This window comes from Oncorhynchus keta, chromosome 23 (assembly GCF_023373465.1).
Source record: "Oncorhynchus keta strain PuntledgeMale-10-30-2019 chromosome 23, Oket_V2, whole genome shotgun sequence".
Classification (NCBI taxonomy): Eukaryota; Metazoa; Chordata; class Actinopteri; order Salmoniformes; family Salmonidae; genus Oncorhynchus; species Oncorhynchus keta.
The window spans coordinates 36,326,667-36,342,454 of record NC_068443.1 but is presented as its reverse complement, the minus strand read 5'-3'; the positions used below and the strand labels follow the sequence as shown (position 1 = coordinate 36,342,454).

Below are 15,788 nucleotides of genomic sequence, written 5' to 3'. Positions count from 1 at the left end.
AACGTCTATTCAATCAAATAAACCTCACGTAGCAAATAACCCATTCCTTTTTTGGGGACCAAATTCGAAACTCTCATTGATCTCCATACAAACAAACCATTGCTTAGTAGGCGAAAAACGCCACCTACTTGGAGGGACACATATTTTCCACCGACATGGGCGCTACCGCTTCCTCTCTGGCCATATCCACTAGACGTGACAGATGGCGATGCTGCCCGACATGTTTGCTGTGCACTGGCATTCTCCCACCAACCGGGGGTGCAGTCGCTCATCGCCCACCTCAAATGTTAACTATAACAAGCCAGACACTCAGTTGACACCCTCAAACTTCGGCAGCAGCCAAGCTGCATAGGCGACATGGCTTCCGATAAAATAACACAAGATTTTTCTAAAGACAGATAAAAGTCTTCCAAGTGTTTTGGAATGAGTGAGTAATTTGTGCATGTAAACGCTAAAATGTTATGAACCGAGAACAATACATGTTCGTTAACGACGCCTAGTTTCTGAGCTAGCCTAGCCAGCTGGCATGACTGAGAGCTAGCATCCCACTCAGCTCGCTAACTACGTAGCAGTATGTTAACTGGTTTATTTAATTTACTCGCCAACAACATTCTGCAACCTGGTTTAGTAATTGGATTGCCACACAACGATAGCTAGCTAAATATGTGATATTCAGTTAACTAGACGTCTACTATAGTAAAACGGTAGTGTTAAATATAGCTAACGTTAACTAGCTTAGCTAACACAATTGTAGCTATTGCCACATGAAATGGCTTTACGTTATCTAGCTAGCACGATTTCCCTTGTAGTTAGCTATTTGTTTTACTTGTAATGTTAATGTGGCTAGCTAACTTATATAGTTTCTTAAACTAAATTCGTTTAATGCGTTTTTGTTTTCGTTTCAGTCATAAGCATCTAACGTTAGCTAGATATAAGGTTGTTTACCATATATAGTAGCCAGTTAGCTAATTGTCGCTCGAATTTAACTCAACTATTTAGCAACTTGCCATAAAGCTAGCTAGACGTGTTGTGTTGCGTGTTTAACTAATTGGTATTTGAAATAAAACGTATGAGTGTATATAGAAGCTGTAGCTAAACTTGCAGGATCAAATTGTTAGATAGCTAATTCTGCGCAGCATAAGTTGGCTAACTAGCTACGTTAGTTCAAGCAGCACAAGTAGCTAGCGTCGTCGCCTCTTCGTCTTTGTCCACTAAGCTAGCCAGGCCACAGGCTAACAGCGTCAGTCGTTGTTTTGATCGGTCATTTGGCCGTCTGGGTGGCCAGCCATTCATTATGTATCTGAAGGCTGAATTTTCTGGCGCTTTGAAAATGATTGAACCACCCAGAACAGGTTTAATCAGGTAGTTGTTTGGTTAACTAAAGACGACACTGCTGGATGGCAATCATGCTAACGTTACTAACTATTCAGCTTGCCGGTGGTGGATTGTCGCTTTACCTAGCCATTTTGAATTTGTAAGGCAGCGGTATTGAACTGACTTGCCTTGTGCAGCTAACCATAATCTATTCTCTAGGCGTGTTCATTGAAGCTATTCATATTGTGCCTGGTATAATTTTAATGAAAATATAGTTATATAAACGCTAACGTTTCTCTTTAAGCTAAGTATCGTTAGTTGGCTAACAGGACACTGGCCAATGGATTTGTCCAACCTTATTTTATTGTAGCTAACTAACGTTAGTTAAATGTAGCAATTATTGCTTGACCTGTGCTAAGAAGAGAAATTAGATCCACTTTATCAGCTCCTGTAACTTGGGTTGTTTGTTCCCGGGACCACCCATACGTAGAATGTATGCACACATGACTGTAAGTCGCTTTGGATAAAAGCGTCTGCTAAATGGCATATATTATTATATTATATTATGAGAAGTGTAGTTATGCAAATAGTTGCCAGCCATAAATGTAAAGAATGACGTTACGAGTCATCTGTTGTGTCAAGGTAATTGGCTCGGCTAATGTTACATTGTGCAAGAGTCACTGTCAATACTATTTTTATTTATTTATTTATTTTTCACTGTCAACACAATATAACCCACAGGCTTTTAACCAATGATGTATATAGAGTTCGCCAGTTTGTAGTCATAAAACCCGGAAATGAGTTACCTTTGGTTATTTAAAAACATCGATATGGGGGAAATAATAAGTTTAATAACCTCCAGCCTTATTTTCGGCATTTAACACAGGTTTATGAGATTTTTATACGTTTTGTTCTGAGATTATAGCAGTCAGTTAACATAACCTTTAGGAATTATGAAGCCTTTATTTGCTTTTTCTTACAACATAAATTCTTAAATTCACAAGGGACGTTAGCTGATAAAGATTCTCATAATCAAATGTTTAAAGATTTCCTATGCTTGTGTTTACCACACATTATTTTCAGCGTTTATCCAAAAAATTGCATTTCTTTTCCTCATAAGCTTTGTCCACTGAACCATGGCGGTGTTAGTGCCTACAAAAAGAAGCCATTACTATTTCTCTCTGTAAACCCTGGATTACAGATGCTATGTATTGCCAATGGATAGGCTGTGAAGCCACCGGTCGGCCATATTGGCACTACCCAGTAGGTGCGGTCCTATATAGGAATTAATGAAGTTCTACAGTATTTCAATTACATGTTTCAAGGAGAAAATTACATGTATTTAAGTATTTGTGTTGTTGTAGTGGGGACAGTAACATTAGCAGTCCCAAATAATTATACTTCATCGAATGATTTTATAAATGTTTTCATTTTGTAGTTTTGTGTTTAGCTCACATATATATCAAATTATTCATTAAGGTGTCTGTAATATAATGTGTCCAAAAACGAATGTAGACATTAATAAATGGATTTCTATAGCTTCAAAAATGTTTTACAATGGAGGAGTGCCAAGATGGAGACATGGTGACTTCAACACAGCGCCCCCTATTTGTCTTCTAGTTTATATATAATCCATTGCTTTTATCTCACTATGATTGTTTTCCTTCTCTTTCAGGATTTGTGACGTGATGCGCATCCACGATGTGTGACATTTGAAGAACAATTGAGTTCGGAAGAAAAATCTTGATTCCAGTGGAATCTTAAAATATTTTTTAAACACTTGCACACACACCCACCCAACCCCTACACACGCTGCCCAGCCATGCCCGTGCAAGCCCCACAATGGACAGAGTTCCTGCTGTGTCCCATTTGCACTCAGACGTTCGAGGAGACGGTGCGGCGGCCCATTTCGCTGGGCTGTGGCCACACAGTCTGCAAGATGTGCCTGAACAAGCTGCACCGCAAGGCCTGCCCCTTCGACCAGACGGCCATCGCCACTGACATTGAGCAGCTGCCCGTCAACACAGCCCTGCTGCAGCTGGTGGGGGGACAGGTGAGTCGTGAGACCTGGGAGAGGGGCGTCAGGGTTGGAGGGGGGTGGCTCAATTCAGTTAGAATCTGTTCGTTGCGCTGTCCCACCACAGTGTTCCTCCTTTTCTATTACAGATGAGGTGCCAAGGTCTTAAGGGTTAGGGATACAGGATCATGGGAATTCTACCAACAGAATAGTATTGGATATGAATCCATTAGACGTGATAGTTAGGAGCTAATTGTTGATGTTTAGGGTGAAGAAACAGAGTAGTTAATGATAAGAGGAGGACCTAGCTAATGGGGAGTTATTTGGGATCTGTGTTGTTCGGGGATCTTTCTGGTTGTGGCCCATCCCTACTTGTGGTGCATGTACCTGGTAGCCTTAAAGGTAGGGATGGGCATGAGTACTCAAACGTACGTCTCAACTTTATCTTTAACCCAGAGATCACGTTTTTCTTTAAATACTGCAATACTATTTGTCAGATTTATTTCGTAACTCCTGCTCTACCCAATACACCGTCCCACACACAAACACGCATAATATCTACACACATTTATACTGACTGCGCACAAACACACATGCATACAATCATCATTTTACGCTCCTGCTACACTGTTTATCATACATCCTGATGCCTAGTCACCTTATCCCTATACATATCTACCTCTCTCACTCCAGTATTCCTGCTCATTGTAAATATGGTACTGGAACTGACCCTGTATATAGCTTCTAACTTTCTCGTTCTTATTTTGTTGTGTGGTTTTATTCGACTATCTGCATTGCTATTAATTACTGCGTTGTTGGATTTAGAGCCTGCAAGAAATGTCACCCTGTGCACGTGACATTAACATTAAAAAACGTTTATATTGTCAGAGGGATTAACTATTATTTAACATTCAAAAATCTAAATGACAACTATTTTATGTCAAGTGCTTCTGATTTGCTGTGGGGTGTCTGTTTCAGGCGCATAGAGCAAAGTGGGGTTTCAGCATGGTGGCCAAACGCAGTGAGGTTTGGAAGCAAGGTATTTTGATCAAACTGATGAAACCCATGTGCAATGCAAACTATGCAATATCAAGCTCTCCTATCACAGCACATCTAGTTCCATAAGAAATCATACGCTTATCAAGCACAAAGAGACGTTCTCAGAGGGGGATAAGTGAACGTGAGATTTCTGCTAAATCTTTTGCCACCGCAAAGGACTGCCGTGACCCTGCCAGAGCCGAGCAGGTAACACAGCTCATTACAGTTTCAATGAATGATTCTCAAATGGCACTTGTTTTTATTAACTGAATATGTATGGGGAAATTTGATTTCATCTCATATTTAATTACTTAAGCTACCATTACATAGTCCTTTTGATTCCTAACATAAGGTTTCTACAAGCAAGAGCCACTTTTACTTTTATTGCCTCTTTTGAAGATTTTGTTCCACGCTATAATATAACCAGTTGATACGGTTTCAGTAAATTAATCTTAAATGGCACTGTTTTCTTGACATATAAATATAGATATATATGGGTAAATGTAACAATTAGGATGTATATGTAATGGTTCTGATGTAATGGCTATGACAAATTTGGCATGTTGCGCGCTGTTGGTATATATATAAATGCATGCCATTTTTTCCCCCTGAGCGTACCTTGTGTTCCGCACTGGGGAGGGGGAGGTCGTGGGAGTACTCGGAACAGTCAAAAAATGTCAAATGCCCATCCCTACTTAAAGGTGTGTCAGAGATGGTCTGAGTGTAATAGCCTATTCAGTTATGATCACTAGCTATGTTTCTATTAACTTGTCTGGAGATTTTTGGGGGTTTTTGTTGTTGTCAACATTTAGGAAGTTCACAAAGAAATTAGATGTGACAATTGCCCGCAAGGGTGTGTTACCATTTAACTATCTTGTCGATAGTTGGTCGGTAGGTAGGGATGTCCTTGTCTCATCGCGCACCAGCGACTCCTGTGGCGGGCCGGGCGCAGTGCACGCTAACCAAGGTTGCCAGGTGCACGGTGTACCCTCCGACACATTGGTGCGGCTGGCTTCCGGGTTGGATGCGCGCTGTGTTAAGAAGCAGTACGGTTGGTTGGGTTGTGTATCGGAGAACGCATGACTTTCAACCTTCGTCTCTCCCGAGCCTGTACGGGAGTTGTAGCGATGGGACAAGATAGTAGCTACTACAACAATTGGATACCATGAAATTGGGGAGAAAAAGGGGTAAAATAAAAAAATATATATTGTTGATTAAAAACTGCTGGACGTAATGAATTAATACCTATTTAAAAAAATGAAAAAATATATTTAAAAAACAGCCTGTTTGCCCTCTCACCTCAGGTAGCCTGCGAAAACCAGAATGGATAGAATGCAATAATTTACATATTTGCCGTATTCTAATAATTGTATTCTAATAAATGTGTTCCAACATAGCACCACGGTCCATGCCATGGTGAAACTTGCACTCCTGTAGCTCTGAAATGATTCGATGGTGAAACTTGCCAGCCAACAAGCTAAAGCAGTTCAGGCATTCTTGAAAGTCAGGACAATCCTTGTCCTGCAAATATATATATTTTTATATAGTTAAAATAGATTTAGCAAGCAGTGGGTATTTAGAATTAAATGTGGAGTGGAGCTTCCAAACTTATTTGGCAATCAACATTTATAAGAAACTATTTGTTGCAAATAAAGTTTAACACAAGAAAAATCCACCCTTGACTCCTGGCTGTCCACCTGGTTGTGCTGCTGCTCCAGTTTCAACTGTTCTGCCTGTGGCTCATTTTTATTTACCTGTATTTAACTAGGTGAGTCAGTTAAGAACAAATTCTTATTTTCAATGGCGGCCTAGGAACAGTGGGTTAACTGCCTTGTTCAGGGGCATAACGACAGATTTGTACCTTGTCAGCTCAGGGATTCAAACTTGCAATCTTTCGGTTACTAGCCCAACACTAACCACTAGGCTACCCTGCCTGCCCCTGACCCGATCACCGGATGTGCTACCTTGTCCTGCTGTTTTCAACTCTCTCTACCGCACCTGCTGTATTGACTTCTGAATGCTCCGCTATAAAAAGCCAACTGACATTTACTCCTGAGGTACTGACCTGTTGCACCCTCTAGTCTATGAACGTTTGTTCTTCAAGATGTTCAATCTGGCCTTAAATGGCCATGATGTACTCTTACAATCTCCACCCATCAAAGCCAGAAGAGGACTGGCCAATTCTCTAGGTTTCTTCCTAAATTCCTTCCTTTCTAGGGAGTTTTTCCTAGCCACCGTGCTTCTACATCTGCGTTGCTTCCTGTTTGGGGTTTTGAGCTGGGTTTCTGTATAGCACTTTGTGACATCTGCTGATGTAAAAGGGCTTTATAAATACATTTTATTGATAAATGTTGTCGCTCCTTTAGAAAATGTATTCTATATCTGCCGTTACCATTACAGATTGCTTTTGTCGAATAAACTTGGGTCAATGGAAACCTGACTATATATTAAATCACAAAAGGCAGTTTGGGATGTTTACTCACCAGGGCGTCTCGCTTTTTTATTGGATTGTTTTTTGGGGTGTGGTGATGGCGCAGTAGTGTTGTGGGATCGCTAATGTTGCCTATGTGAAAGGACATTGGTCTGATGCAAAGGGGTGTGGCAGATATCGATACATTTCTTTTGTGAAGTTGCCAGATGGCCTGTCAGGTAACATTACTATTACTGCCAAGACGGGCTGTCATCACACTGTTTCCTCTGTTAAGAGTGACAATCTGTGTTACAATTTGACTGGAAGTGTCAACACATAGCCAGCCAAGGGTGTCCAAGATTCTCTCTGCTCAGTGTGTATCTATGCCCATTGACATACAGACATACAGGTTTTTTCCCAGGCTCAAAGGGGGGCTTAGGTGGCAGGTGTGTGTGGTCAGTGCAATTGTGTATATTACATTTTGTTTTATTTGATTGCTTTATTATTTCTAAAAATTCTCATCTCTATAGAGCTGCTGCCTCTGCTGTCTGACAATTTCTCTTTTGTAGTTTGTATTTTTTATGACTGCGGAATACCAACTATCAATCACTCAGATCATGTATTTTCATGCAGAGATACCTCAGGATGCAACAGCTGCTGCTCTATATCACCTCACGATCACTGAGGTGATTGAGGCCCACCCATGGCTGCACTCCTGGCCAGTCATGTGAAATTCATAGATTAGGGCCTAATGGATTTATTTAAATTGACTGATTTCCTTATGTACTGTAGCTCAGTAAAACCTTTGAAATTGTTGCATGTTGCGTTTTTATATTTTTGTTCAGTATATGTCACTGCGTATAGGGAAAGTAGAACCTGCACACTCAATGCTCCAACACATAACTGTATTGATTGAAGTCATCTGATTATATTATAAGCCAACAAAGGTCTTTGTTTGATTATTTGACTAAATTAACCCATTTACTCACTTCCCAGCATCAATTTAAATGTGAAAAGTGTTTAATTGTTTATTTTCATGTATTAATATTCCATTGTGTCACTTGTGTGTCCCGTCAATTCCAGGTTCCCAAGATCCAGCCGGTGGCCCTTATCACCAGCCCAGAAGACGCGCAGCACTATGAGGAGGCCAGTCAGTGTGTGGAGGAGCTGGCCCTCTACCTCAAACCCCTCAGCAACACCAGAGGTAACGCGCATACACAGTGTTGAACCGACTCAGGACGATGATGACAATATTGTAAATAACAATTCATGAATCACAATAATTGTTTGCTAAAATATTCATTGCTTGCCAAAAATGTAATTTTTATAATGGCAATCCTGGTTTATAGGTAAACATCCTAAGCATTAGAACTGCCCACATTATTACGCATTTTATTTATTAATTGTGGAAATTAAGATACGCAAGATTTAATATTTTTTTATAACTGTATATAATACTATCGAGGTGAGGGTGATGGAAATGCTTTTGGCGGTTTATCTGCTTCTGTCCTGTGGGTGGCACTGTGCAGAACAGTGGAGAACAATTGGAGGTTTACTTAGTAGCAATGCTAATATCATGGTACAGCTATATGGACACTCAATCATTATTGTACTTTTTAATGGTAAGTTTACAAACATATATTATGATAATAGAATTGAAACTTGTATCTTGTGGTAAATGGTGAAATGACTATAGCCAGTTATAATTTGAATGGCTTAGCACATAATAAGAAAAGTTTTTACCTGGCTAAAAGAGAAGGAATATATCTATTGTTTACAGGAAACTCATTAAACAATTTTAGAGGACGTTGTTTGGAAAAAGGACTGGGGTGGGGAAAATATACTTCTCCCATGGGAAAAGAAACTCAAAAGGGGTAATGATATGAGTTAACAATAATTTTGATCCGAATGTAAAAATTGTCCAAACAGATCCGCAAGTTAAATTGATTATTTTATATACATTCTTTGACCATAAACAGATTGTGCTCATTAATCTATATGGTCCAAATAATGGTGATCCACGCTGCTTTGAAAATGTATATAATGATTTATCAATACTTATTTTCCACCATAATTTGCGAATAAATTCATTAAAAATCCTACAATGTGATTTTCTGGATTTTTTTTCTATTTTTTTCTGTCTTGAAGTGTACCTATGATGAAAATTACAGGCCTCATCTTTTTTAAGTGGGAGAACTTGCACAATTGGTGGCTGACTAAATACTTTTAAGCCCCACTGTATATATAAATGCCTGGAATATTTCAATTTTGGAGAATCTCATATACAATTGGTTAAAGTTATGTATAGTAACCCCATATGTAAACCAGTGGCTGCTTCTCAGAAAGTATTACTCTCCAGAGGAGTAAAACAAGGTTGTCCACTATCAGCATATCTATTTACTATGGCCATTGAAATGTTAGCTATTAAAATCAGATCCAACAATATGAAGGGCCTAGAAATCCAGGGCTTAAAAACAAAGGTGTCATTGTACACTTATGATTCATGTTTTCTTTTAAATCCACAATGTGGATCCATCCACAGCCTCATGAGGATCTAGATACTTTTCTAACCTCTCTGGATTACAACCAATTGTACTATGTTACATATTTGATCAACAAAAAAAATACAGCTTTTACATTATTGTGTAGTTTACCAATAGAATGGTCTGGCAATGATGTGGACATACTCTGTATTTCTAGCCCGAAAGAAAAGAGATCTCACTACAATACATTTTAATACAAAGTTAGCAAAAATAGGAATTGCTACCATGGAAAGGAAAATACCTGTCTATTTGTGGAAAAATCACCCTGATTAATTCTTTAGTCTTATCCCAGTTTTTATTTTTGTTTAACTAGGCAAGTCAGTTAAGAACAAATTCTTATTTTCAATGATGGACTAGGAACAGTGGGTTAACTGCCTTGTTCAGGGGCAGAGCGACAGATTTTTTTTACCTTGTCATCTTGGGGATTCGATCTTGCAACCTTTCGGTTACTAGTCCAACGCTCTAACCACTAGGCTACCTGCCAGTTTACAGTGCTTTATGGCCTTGCCTAGACCTAGCGACGAGTTAAAAAAAAAAATATGAGCAAAAAATATTTCATTTTATTTGGGCCTATTCATATAATGAATAGGAATTTGGAGGGCAGAAATTATTTAAATATTAAAGCATTAGACATCTAAAGACTTATGTCATACAAAAGTTATACCTAAATTCATACTGGTTCTCTAGCAGATTAGTAAGAATGTCTCAACCCATGTTCAAGAATGGCCCTTTTCCCTTTATTCAGATTAGAACCTCTCTCTTTTGGTTATTTGAATATGTCATTAATTGTAAAACAAGCCTAGAAAGTTGGTTGCGATTTCAGTTTAATCCACCAGGAAAGACAGAACAAATATTATTATGTTTAAACTCAAATATACTAATTGATTAAAAAAATATTTTTTGGAGGTTTTTAAAATATATTTTTTAGGTATAATCTTTGTAAATGATATCATAAATAGGACTGATGTAGTTAAGTCATGGAAATGTCTGCTTTACCCAAAATTACAACCAACTAATTACAGCATTAAAGACCAAAATGATGATTAATAAAAAAAGTCTACCAGTTCCATTTAAGGACAAAAAAATTGACAGCTGTGCCGTATAGATTGCAAAATAGTTGGGAAGAGAAACTAATGCCGGATTCAAAACTTAAAATTTTAATTACTATTTTAAATTCTTGCAACCAATGGGATGTTATTTATGGGGGGATACATCCATCCCAACTCTGCAGATTTTGCTGTGATGAGAAAGAATCATTGGTCGCAGGTCCAAGAATGGCTAAAGAATTGCAACATTTACCTTGAGCTAACTCTGCAAATGGCACTGCTGGGTTATTTGAAAAAGTCATAGTCAATTGAGCAATAATATATTGATACTTTTAGCAAAAACAATACATTTACAATCTGTAGGCACTATGAGAATAGAAAGGTTCAGAACTTTTGTGAAACCTCATAGCACAGTTGAAAAATATATGGCAAATACACATCAAATATGGATGGTGTAAAAAGATAGATGGGAGGGATTGAGTCGAGCTGATGGGTGGGACTTAAAACAACTAGATAACAAATGTAAAATATACTGTGTCCGTAAAATGTATTTAGCATCAGAACTTTTGAAACCGCACAGTAAAAAATATATGGCAAATACACATCAAAAATGGAAGGTCTTCAGAGATAGCCGAGATATCAACCCCTCCCATCTATGATAACTATTGTAAAATACATTGTTATTGGCTATGATATCTATTGTAAAATACATTGTGTCCGTAAAATGTACAGTGCATTCTGAAAATATTCAGATCCCTTGACTTTCTCCATGTTTTGTTACATTGCAGCCTTATTCTAAAATTGATTAAATAGTTTTTCTCCCCTCATCAATCTAACATTATCCAATAATGACAATGCGAAAACATGTTTGTTTTTTTACATTCTTGCATATTTATTTAAAATGTATTGACATAAGTATTCAGACTCTTTAATGAGTCTTAAAATTGAGCTCCGGTGCATCCGGTTTCCATGGATCATCCTTGATGTTTCTTCAACTTGATTGGACATGTGCTAACTGTGGTAAATTCAATTGATTGGACATGATTTGGAAAGGCACACACCTGTCTATATAAGGTCCCACAGTTGACGGTGAATGTCAGAGAAAAAACCAAGCCGTGAGGTCAAAGGAATTTTCTGTAGGGCTCCGAGACAGGACTGTCGAGTCACAGATCTTGGGAAGGGTGCCAGACATTTCTGCAGCATTGAAGGTCCGCAAGATCAGTGGCCTCCATCATTCTTAAATGGAAGATGTTTGGAACCACCAAGACTCTTCCTACTGTTTGGCCATAATGATCATTGTTGTGTTTGGAGGAAAGGGGGGGATGCTCGCAAGCCGAAGAACACCATCCCAACCGTGAAACATGGGGGTGGCAGCATCAGGTTGTAGGGGTGCTTTGCTGCAGGAGGGACTGGTGTACTTCACAAAATAGATGGCCTCATGAGGAGGAAAGTTATGTGGATATATTGAAGCAATATCTCAAAACATTAGTCAGGAAGTTAAAGCTTGGTCGCAAATTAGTCTTCCAAATGGACAATGACCCCAGGCATACTTCCAAAGTTGTTGCAAAATGGCACAAGGACAACACAGTCAAGGTATTGGAGTGGCCATCACAAAGCCCTGACCTCAATCACATAACATTTTTTGACAGAACTGAAAAAGCGTGTGCGAGCAAGGAGGCCTACAAACCTGACTCAGTTACACCAGCTTTGTCAGGAGGAATGGGCCAAAATTCACCCAACTTATTGTGGAAGACTACCCAAAACGTTTGACCCAAGTTAAACATTTTAAAGGCAGTGCTACCGAATACTACTTGACTGTATGTAAACTTATGACCCACTGGGAATGTGATGAAAGAAATAAAGGCTGAAATAAATCATTCTCTCTATTATTAATCTGACATTTCACATTTGTGGTGATCCAAACTGACCTAAAACAGGTAATTGTTTCTAGGATTAACTGTCAGGAATCGTGAAACTGAGTTTAAATATATTTGGGTAATCTTCTGACTTCAACTGTATATTCTTTTAATTAAAAACCATTTGATGGTGTGTCTCTCTCCATCCCCAACCTCCTTCCCTTTGTCTCTCACCAGGGGTGGGTCTGAGCAGTACGACCCTGAGTATGCTGAGTCGACCCATGCAGAGGAAGCTGGTGACCCTGGTCCACTGTCAGCTGGTGGAGGAGGAGGGCCGGGTGCGGGCCATGAGGGCAGCAAGGTCTCTGGGGGAGCGCACAGTCACAGAGCTCATCCTGCAGCACCAAAACCCCCAGCAATTGTCGTCCAATTTGTGGGCCGCCGTCCGGGCCAGGGGCTGCCAGTTCTTGGGTCCAGGTAGGATGAGATCAAGTTTACACACACACACCAGCCTTGACTATACCAGAGTTTCTCTAACCTCTCCTCAGAGACCCCCAGCCATTCCATTTTCCAGTTGATCTATTCCGTAGCAAACTCTCAGATCGTCCAGAGCTATTCCTCAAGCTCTTGACTAGTTGAATCACTGCTAGTTCAGGACAACAGCAAATTTGTGAAACATCTGAGGGTCCCCAAGGATAGGTTAGAGAAACGCTGTCTTATGCAATGACATTTACTACTGTAAATGTTTGTATGTTGTCAAACTTGCACAAATGTCTTGAATGCTGTGGATGTGCTTGTGGTCTAAACCCACTTGTATGCGTTCTCCCTCCCAGCCATGCAGGAAGAGGCTCTGAAGCTGGTGCTGCTGGCTCTGGAGGACGGCTCGGCCCTGTCCAGGAAGGTCCTGGTGCTGTTCGTGGTCCAGCGGCTGGAGCCACGCTTCCCCCAGGCCTCTAAAACCAGCATAGGCCACGTGGTGCAGCTCCTTTACAGGGCCTCCTGCTTTAAGGTAGGTCTGACTCTACCAACACACACAAACACTGTTCTAAGAGCTGGTTCTTGTTCATTTGGTACAAACCAGAGTAAAATGGAGAGGTACTGGCTAACATTCTCCAATAACAAACACTGTTTTCTGTTGTGTAGTGTTTTTGGAACGCTCGCTAGAGTGTGCTCCAATGAATATGACCCAGCATAGGCCACATGATTCACAAACATGTTTTGGGCTATGACCTCCCTAAGGTTTTCTAAAACATCTATAACCAATCAGTAGATCCTGACCCAATGTTTTCAGGAAACTCTAACCTAATGCCCTCTCCTGGTTGTCTAGGTGACCAAGCGGGACGAGGACTCGTCGCTGATGCAGCTGAAGGAGGAGTTCCGGACGTACGAGGCACTGCGGCGCGAACACGACTCCCAGATTGTCCAGATCGCCATGGAGGGCGGCCTCCGCATCGCCCCTGACCAGTGGTCCTCCCTGCTCTACGGGGACCAGTCTCACAAGTCCCACATGCAGTCCATCATCGACAAGGTACTTGTGTGTCTTCGACAAGGTGTCTGCGTCTGTTTAGGTCTGTTACTAGTCTTAGAAGTAGCTGCCATGTACAGTACCAGTCAAGTTTGGACACACCTATTCATTCCATTTTTATTTTTACATTTTTTTAATTGAAGAATAATTGTGCTCTTAAACTATGAAATAACACATATGGAATCATGTATTAACCGAAAGTGTTAAACAAATCTAAATCTATTTTATATTTAAGATTCTTCAAAGACAGCTTTGCACACTCTTAGCATTCTCTCAACCAGCTTCATGAGGTAGTCACCTGGAATGCATTTAAATTAACAGGTGTGCCTTTGTAAAAGTTAACTTGTGGAATTTTTTCCTTCATAATGCATTTGAGCCAATCAGTTGTGTTGCGACAAGGTAGGGTTGGTATACAGAAGATAGCCCTATTTGGTAAAAGACCAAGTCCATATTATGGCAAGAACAGCTCAAATAATCAAATAGAAATGACAGTCCATCATTACTTTAAGACATGGATAGTCAATCTGGAAAATTTCAACAACTTTTAAAGTTTCTTGAAGTGCAGTCGCTAAAACCATCAAGAGCTTTGACGAAACTGGCCCTCATGAGGACCGCCACAGGAAAGGAAGACCCAGAGTTACCTCTGCTGCAGAGGATAAGTTCATTAGTTACCAGCCTCAGAAATTGCAGCCCAAATAAATGCGGTCAAGTAACATAAGCATCTCAACATCAACTGTTCTGAGGAGACTGTGTAAGTCAGGCCTTCATTATCAAATTTATGCAAAGAAACCACACCAATAAGAAGACATGCAAGAAACACGATCAATGGACATTAGACCGGTGGAAATCTGTCCTGTGGTTCCCACCGTGAAGCATGGAGGAAGAGGTGTGGGGGTGCTTTGCTTCACCAGCTGGCTACCACAGTATTCTGCAGCGATACGCCATCCCATATGGTTTGTGCTTAGTGGGACTATCATTTGTTTTTCAACAGGACAATAACCCAAAACACACCTCCAGGCTGTGTAAGGGCTATTTGACCAAGGAGAGGGATGGAGTGCTGCATCAGATGACCTGGCCTCCACAATCCCCCGACCTCAACCCAATTGAGATGATTTGGGATGAGTTGGACCCACAGAGTGAAGGAAAAGCAGCCAACAAGTGCTCAGCATATGTGTGAACTCCTTCAAGAGTGTTAGAAAAGCATTCCAGGTGAAGCTGGTTGAGAGAATGCCAAGAGTGTGCAAAGCGGTTAAGTGTGTCTATTTGAAGAATCTGTGTCCAAAGTTTGTGCCCAAACTTTTGACTGGTACTGTTCGTCGTACATTCCATTATCAACGAGGTGTGTGTCAGTTATGCATATTCACAAAAATCCCACTTTCACTCATGTGAACATCTACTTATCAGTTTGTGTATTTGTCTATATAACTGTCTATGTGCACACATGAAACCACAAAATAACCATAAGCTTCCACTAAAGGAGCAGCGCTCTGTCTGTGGGTCAATCCTTCACAATAGAAAACATGTTATTGCAAACAATGCTGATAGGATTCAGGATAGCAGGAATGATCATATCCAGGTGCAGGCACTCAAATGCTGATTAGAATTTTCATTAATATCCCGTGTCCCCTCCAGTTGCAGACACCGGCTTCATTTGCCCAGAGCGTTCAGGAGTTGACCATCGCCCTGCAGAGGACAGGCGACCCTGCCAACCTTAACCGCCTCCGACCACACCTGGAGCTCCTGGCCAACATCGACCCGAGCCCCGGTGAGAGGCACACACACGCTGGCTCCCATGCACATCACACACCCCGCTCTGGGCCAAACGCTTGACAATGATGCATGCAACTGAAGATTGTATTTGAACCACAGACACACCAGGGCTGCCTTTACGCATTCAAGATTGTTCTCTAACTCACTCCTGTTTTTGTGTTGTCCCCATTATGGGACTGATGGGACTAAATACCTGAAAGCATTACCAGGAACTTAGCCAAATTATTGCATTCCCCTTTTCGGTCCCATCGAATCCTCGAAGGGCAGGG

General features: G+C 40.5%; 1 protein-coding gene across 2 annotated transcripts in view; it reads left to right on the top strand.

Moving 5' to 3' along the window:
* Nucleotides 1-290: 290 nt before the first annotated feature.
* LOC118402258 (roquin-1-like) overlaps nucleotides 291-15,788 on the top strand; it is a 38,155-nt gene continuing 22,657 nt past the window's right edge. The window contains exons 1-7 of one of the 2 annotated variants that reach the window (XM_035800308.2): nucleotides 291-427; nucleotides 2,990-3,367; nucleotides 7,863-7,983; nucleotides 12,462-12,701; nucleotides 13,058-13,233; nucleotides 13,552-13,752; nucleotides 15,382-15,514. In XM_035800308.2, coding sequence (XP_035656201.2) covers nucleotides 3,137-3,367; nucleotides 7,863-7,983; nucleotides 12,462-12,701; nucleotides 13,058-13,233; nucleotides 13,552-13,752; nucleotides 15,382-15,514 — 1,102 coding nt within the window. In that variant the 5' untranslated portion in view covers nucleotides 291-427; nucleotides 2,990-3,136. Of the gene's footprint in view, nucleotides 428-2,418; nucleotides 2,582-2,989; nucleotides 3,368-7,862; nucleotides 7,984-12,461; nucleotides 12,702-13,057; nucleotides 13,234-13,551; nucleotides 13,753-15,381; nucleotides 15,515-15,788 lie in introns of those variants that run through there. The other variant, XM_035800309.2, reaches the window with a different exon arrangement.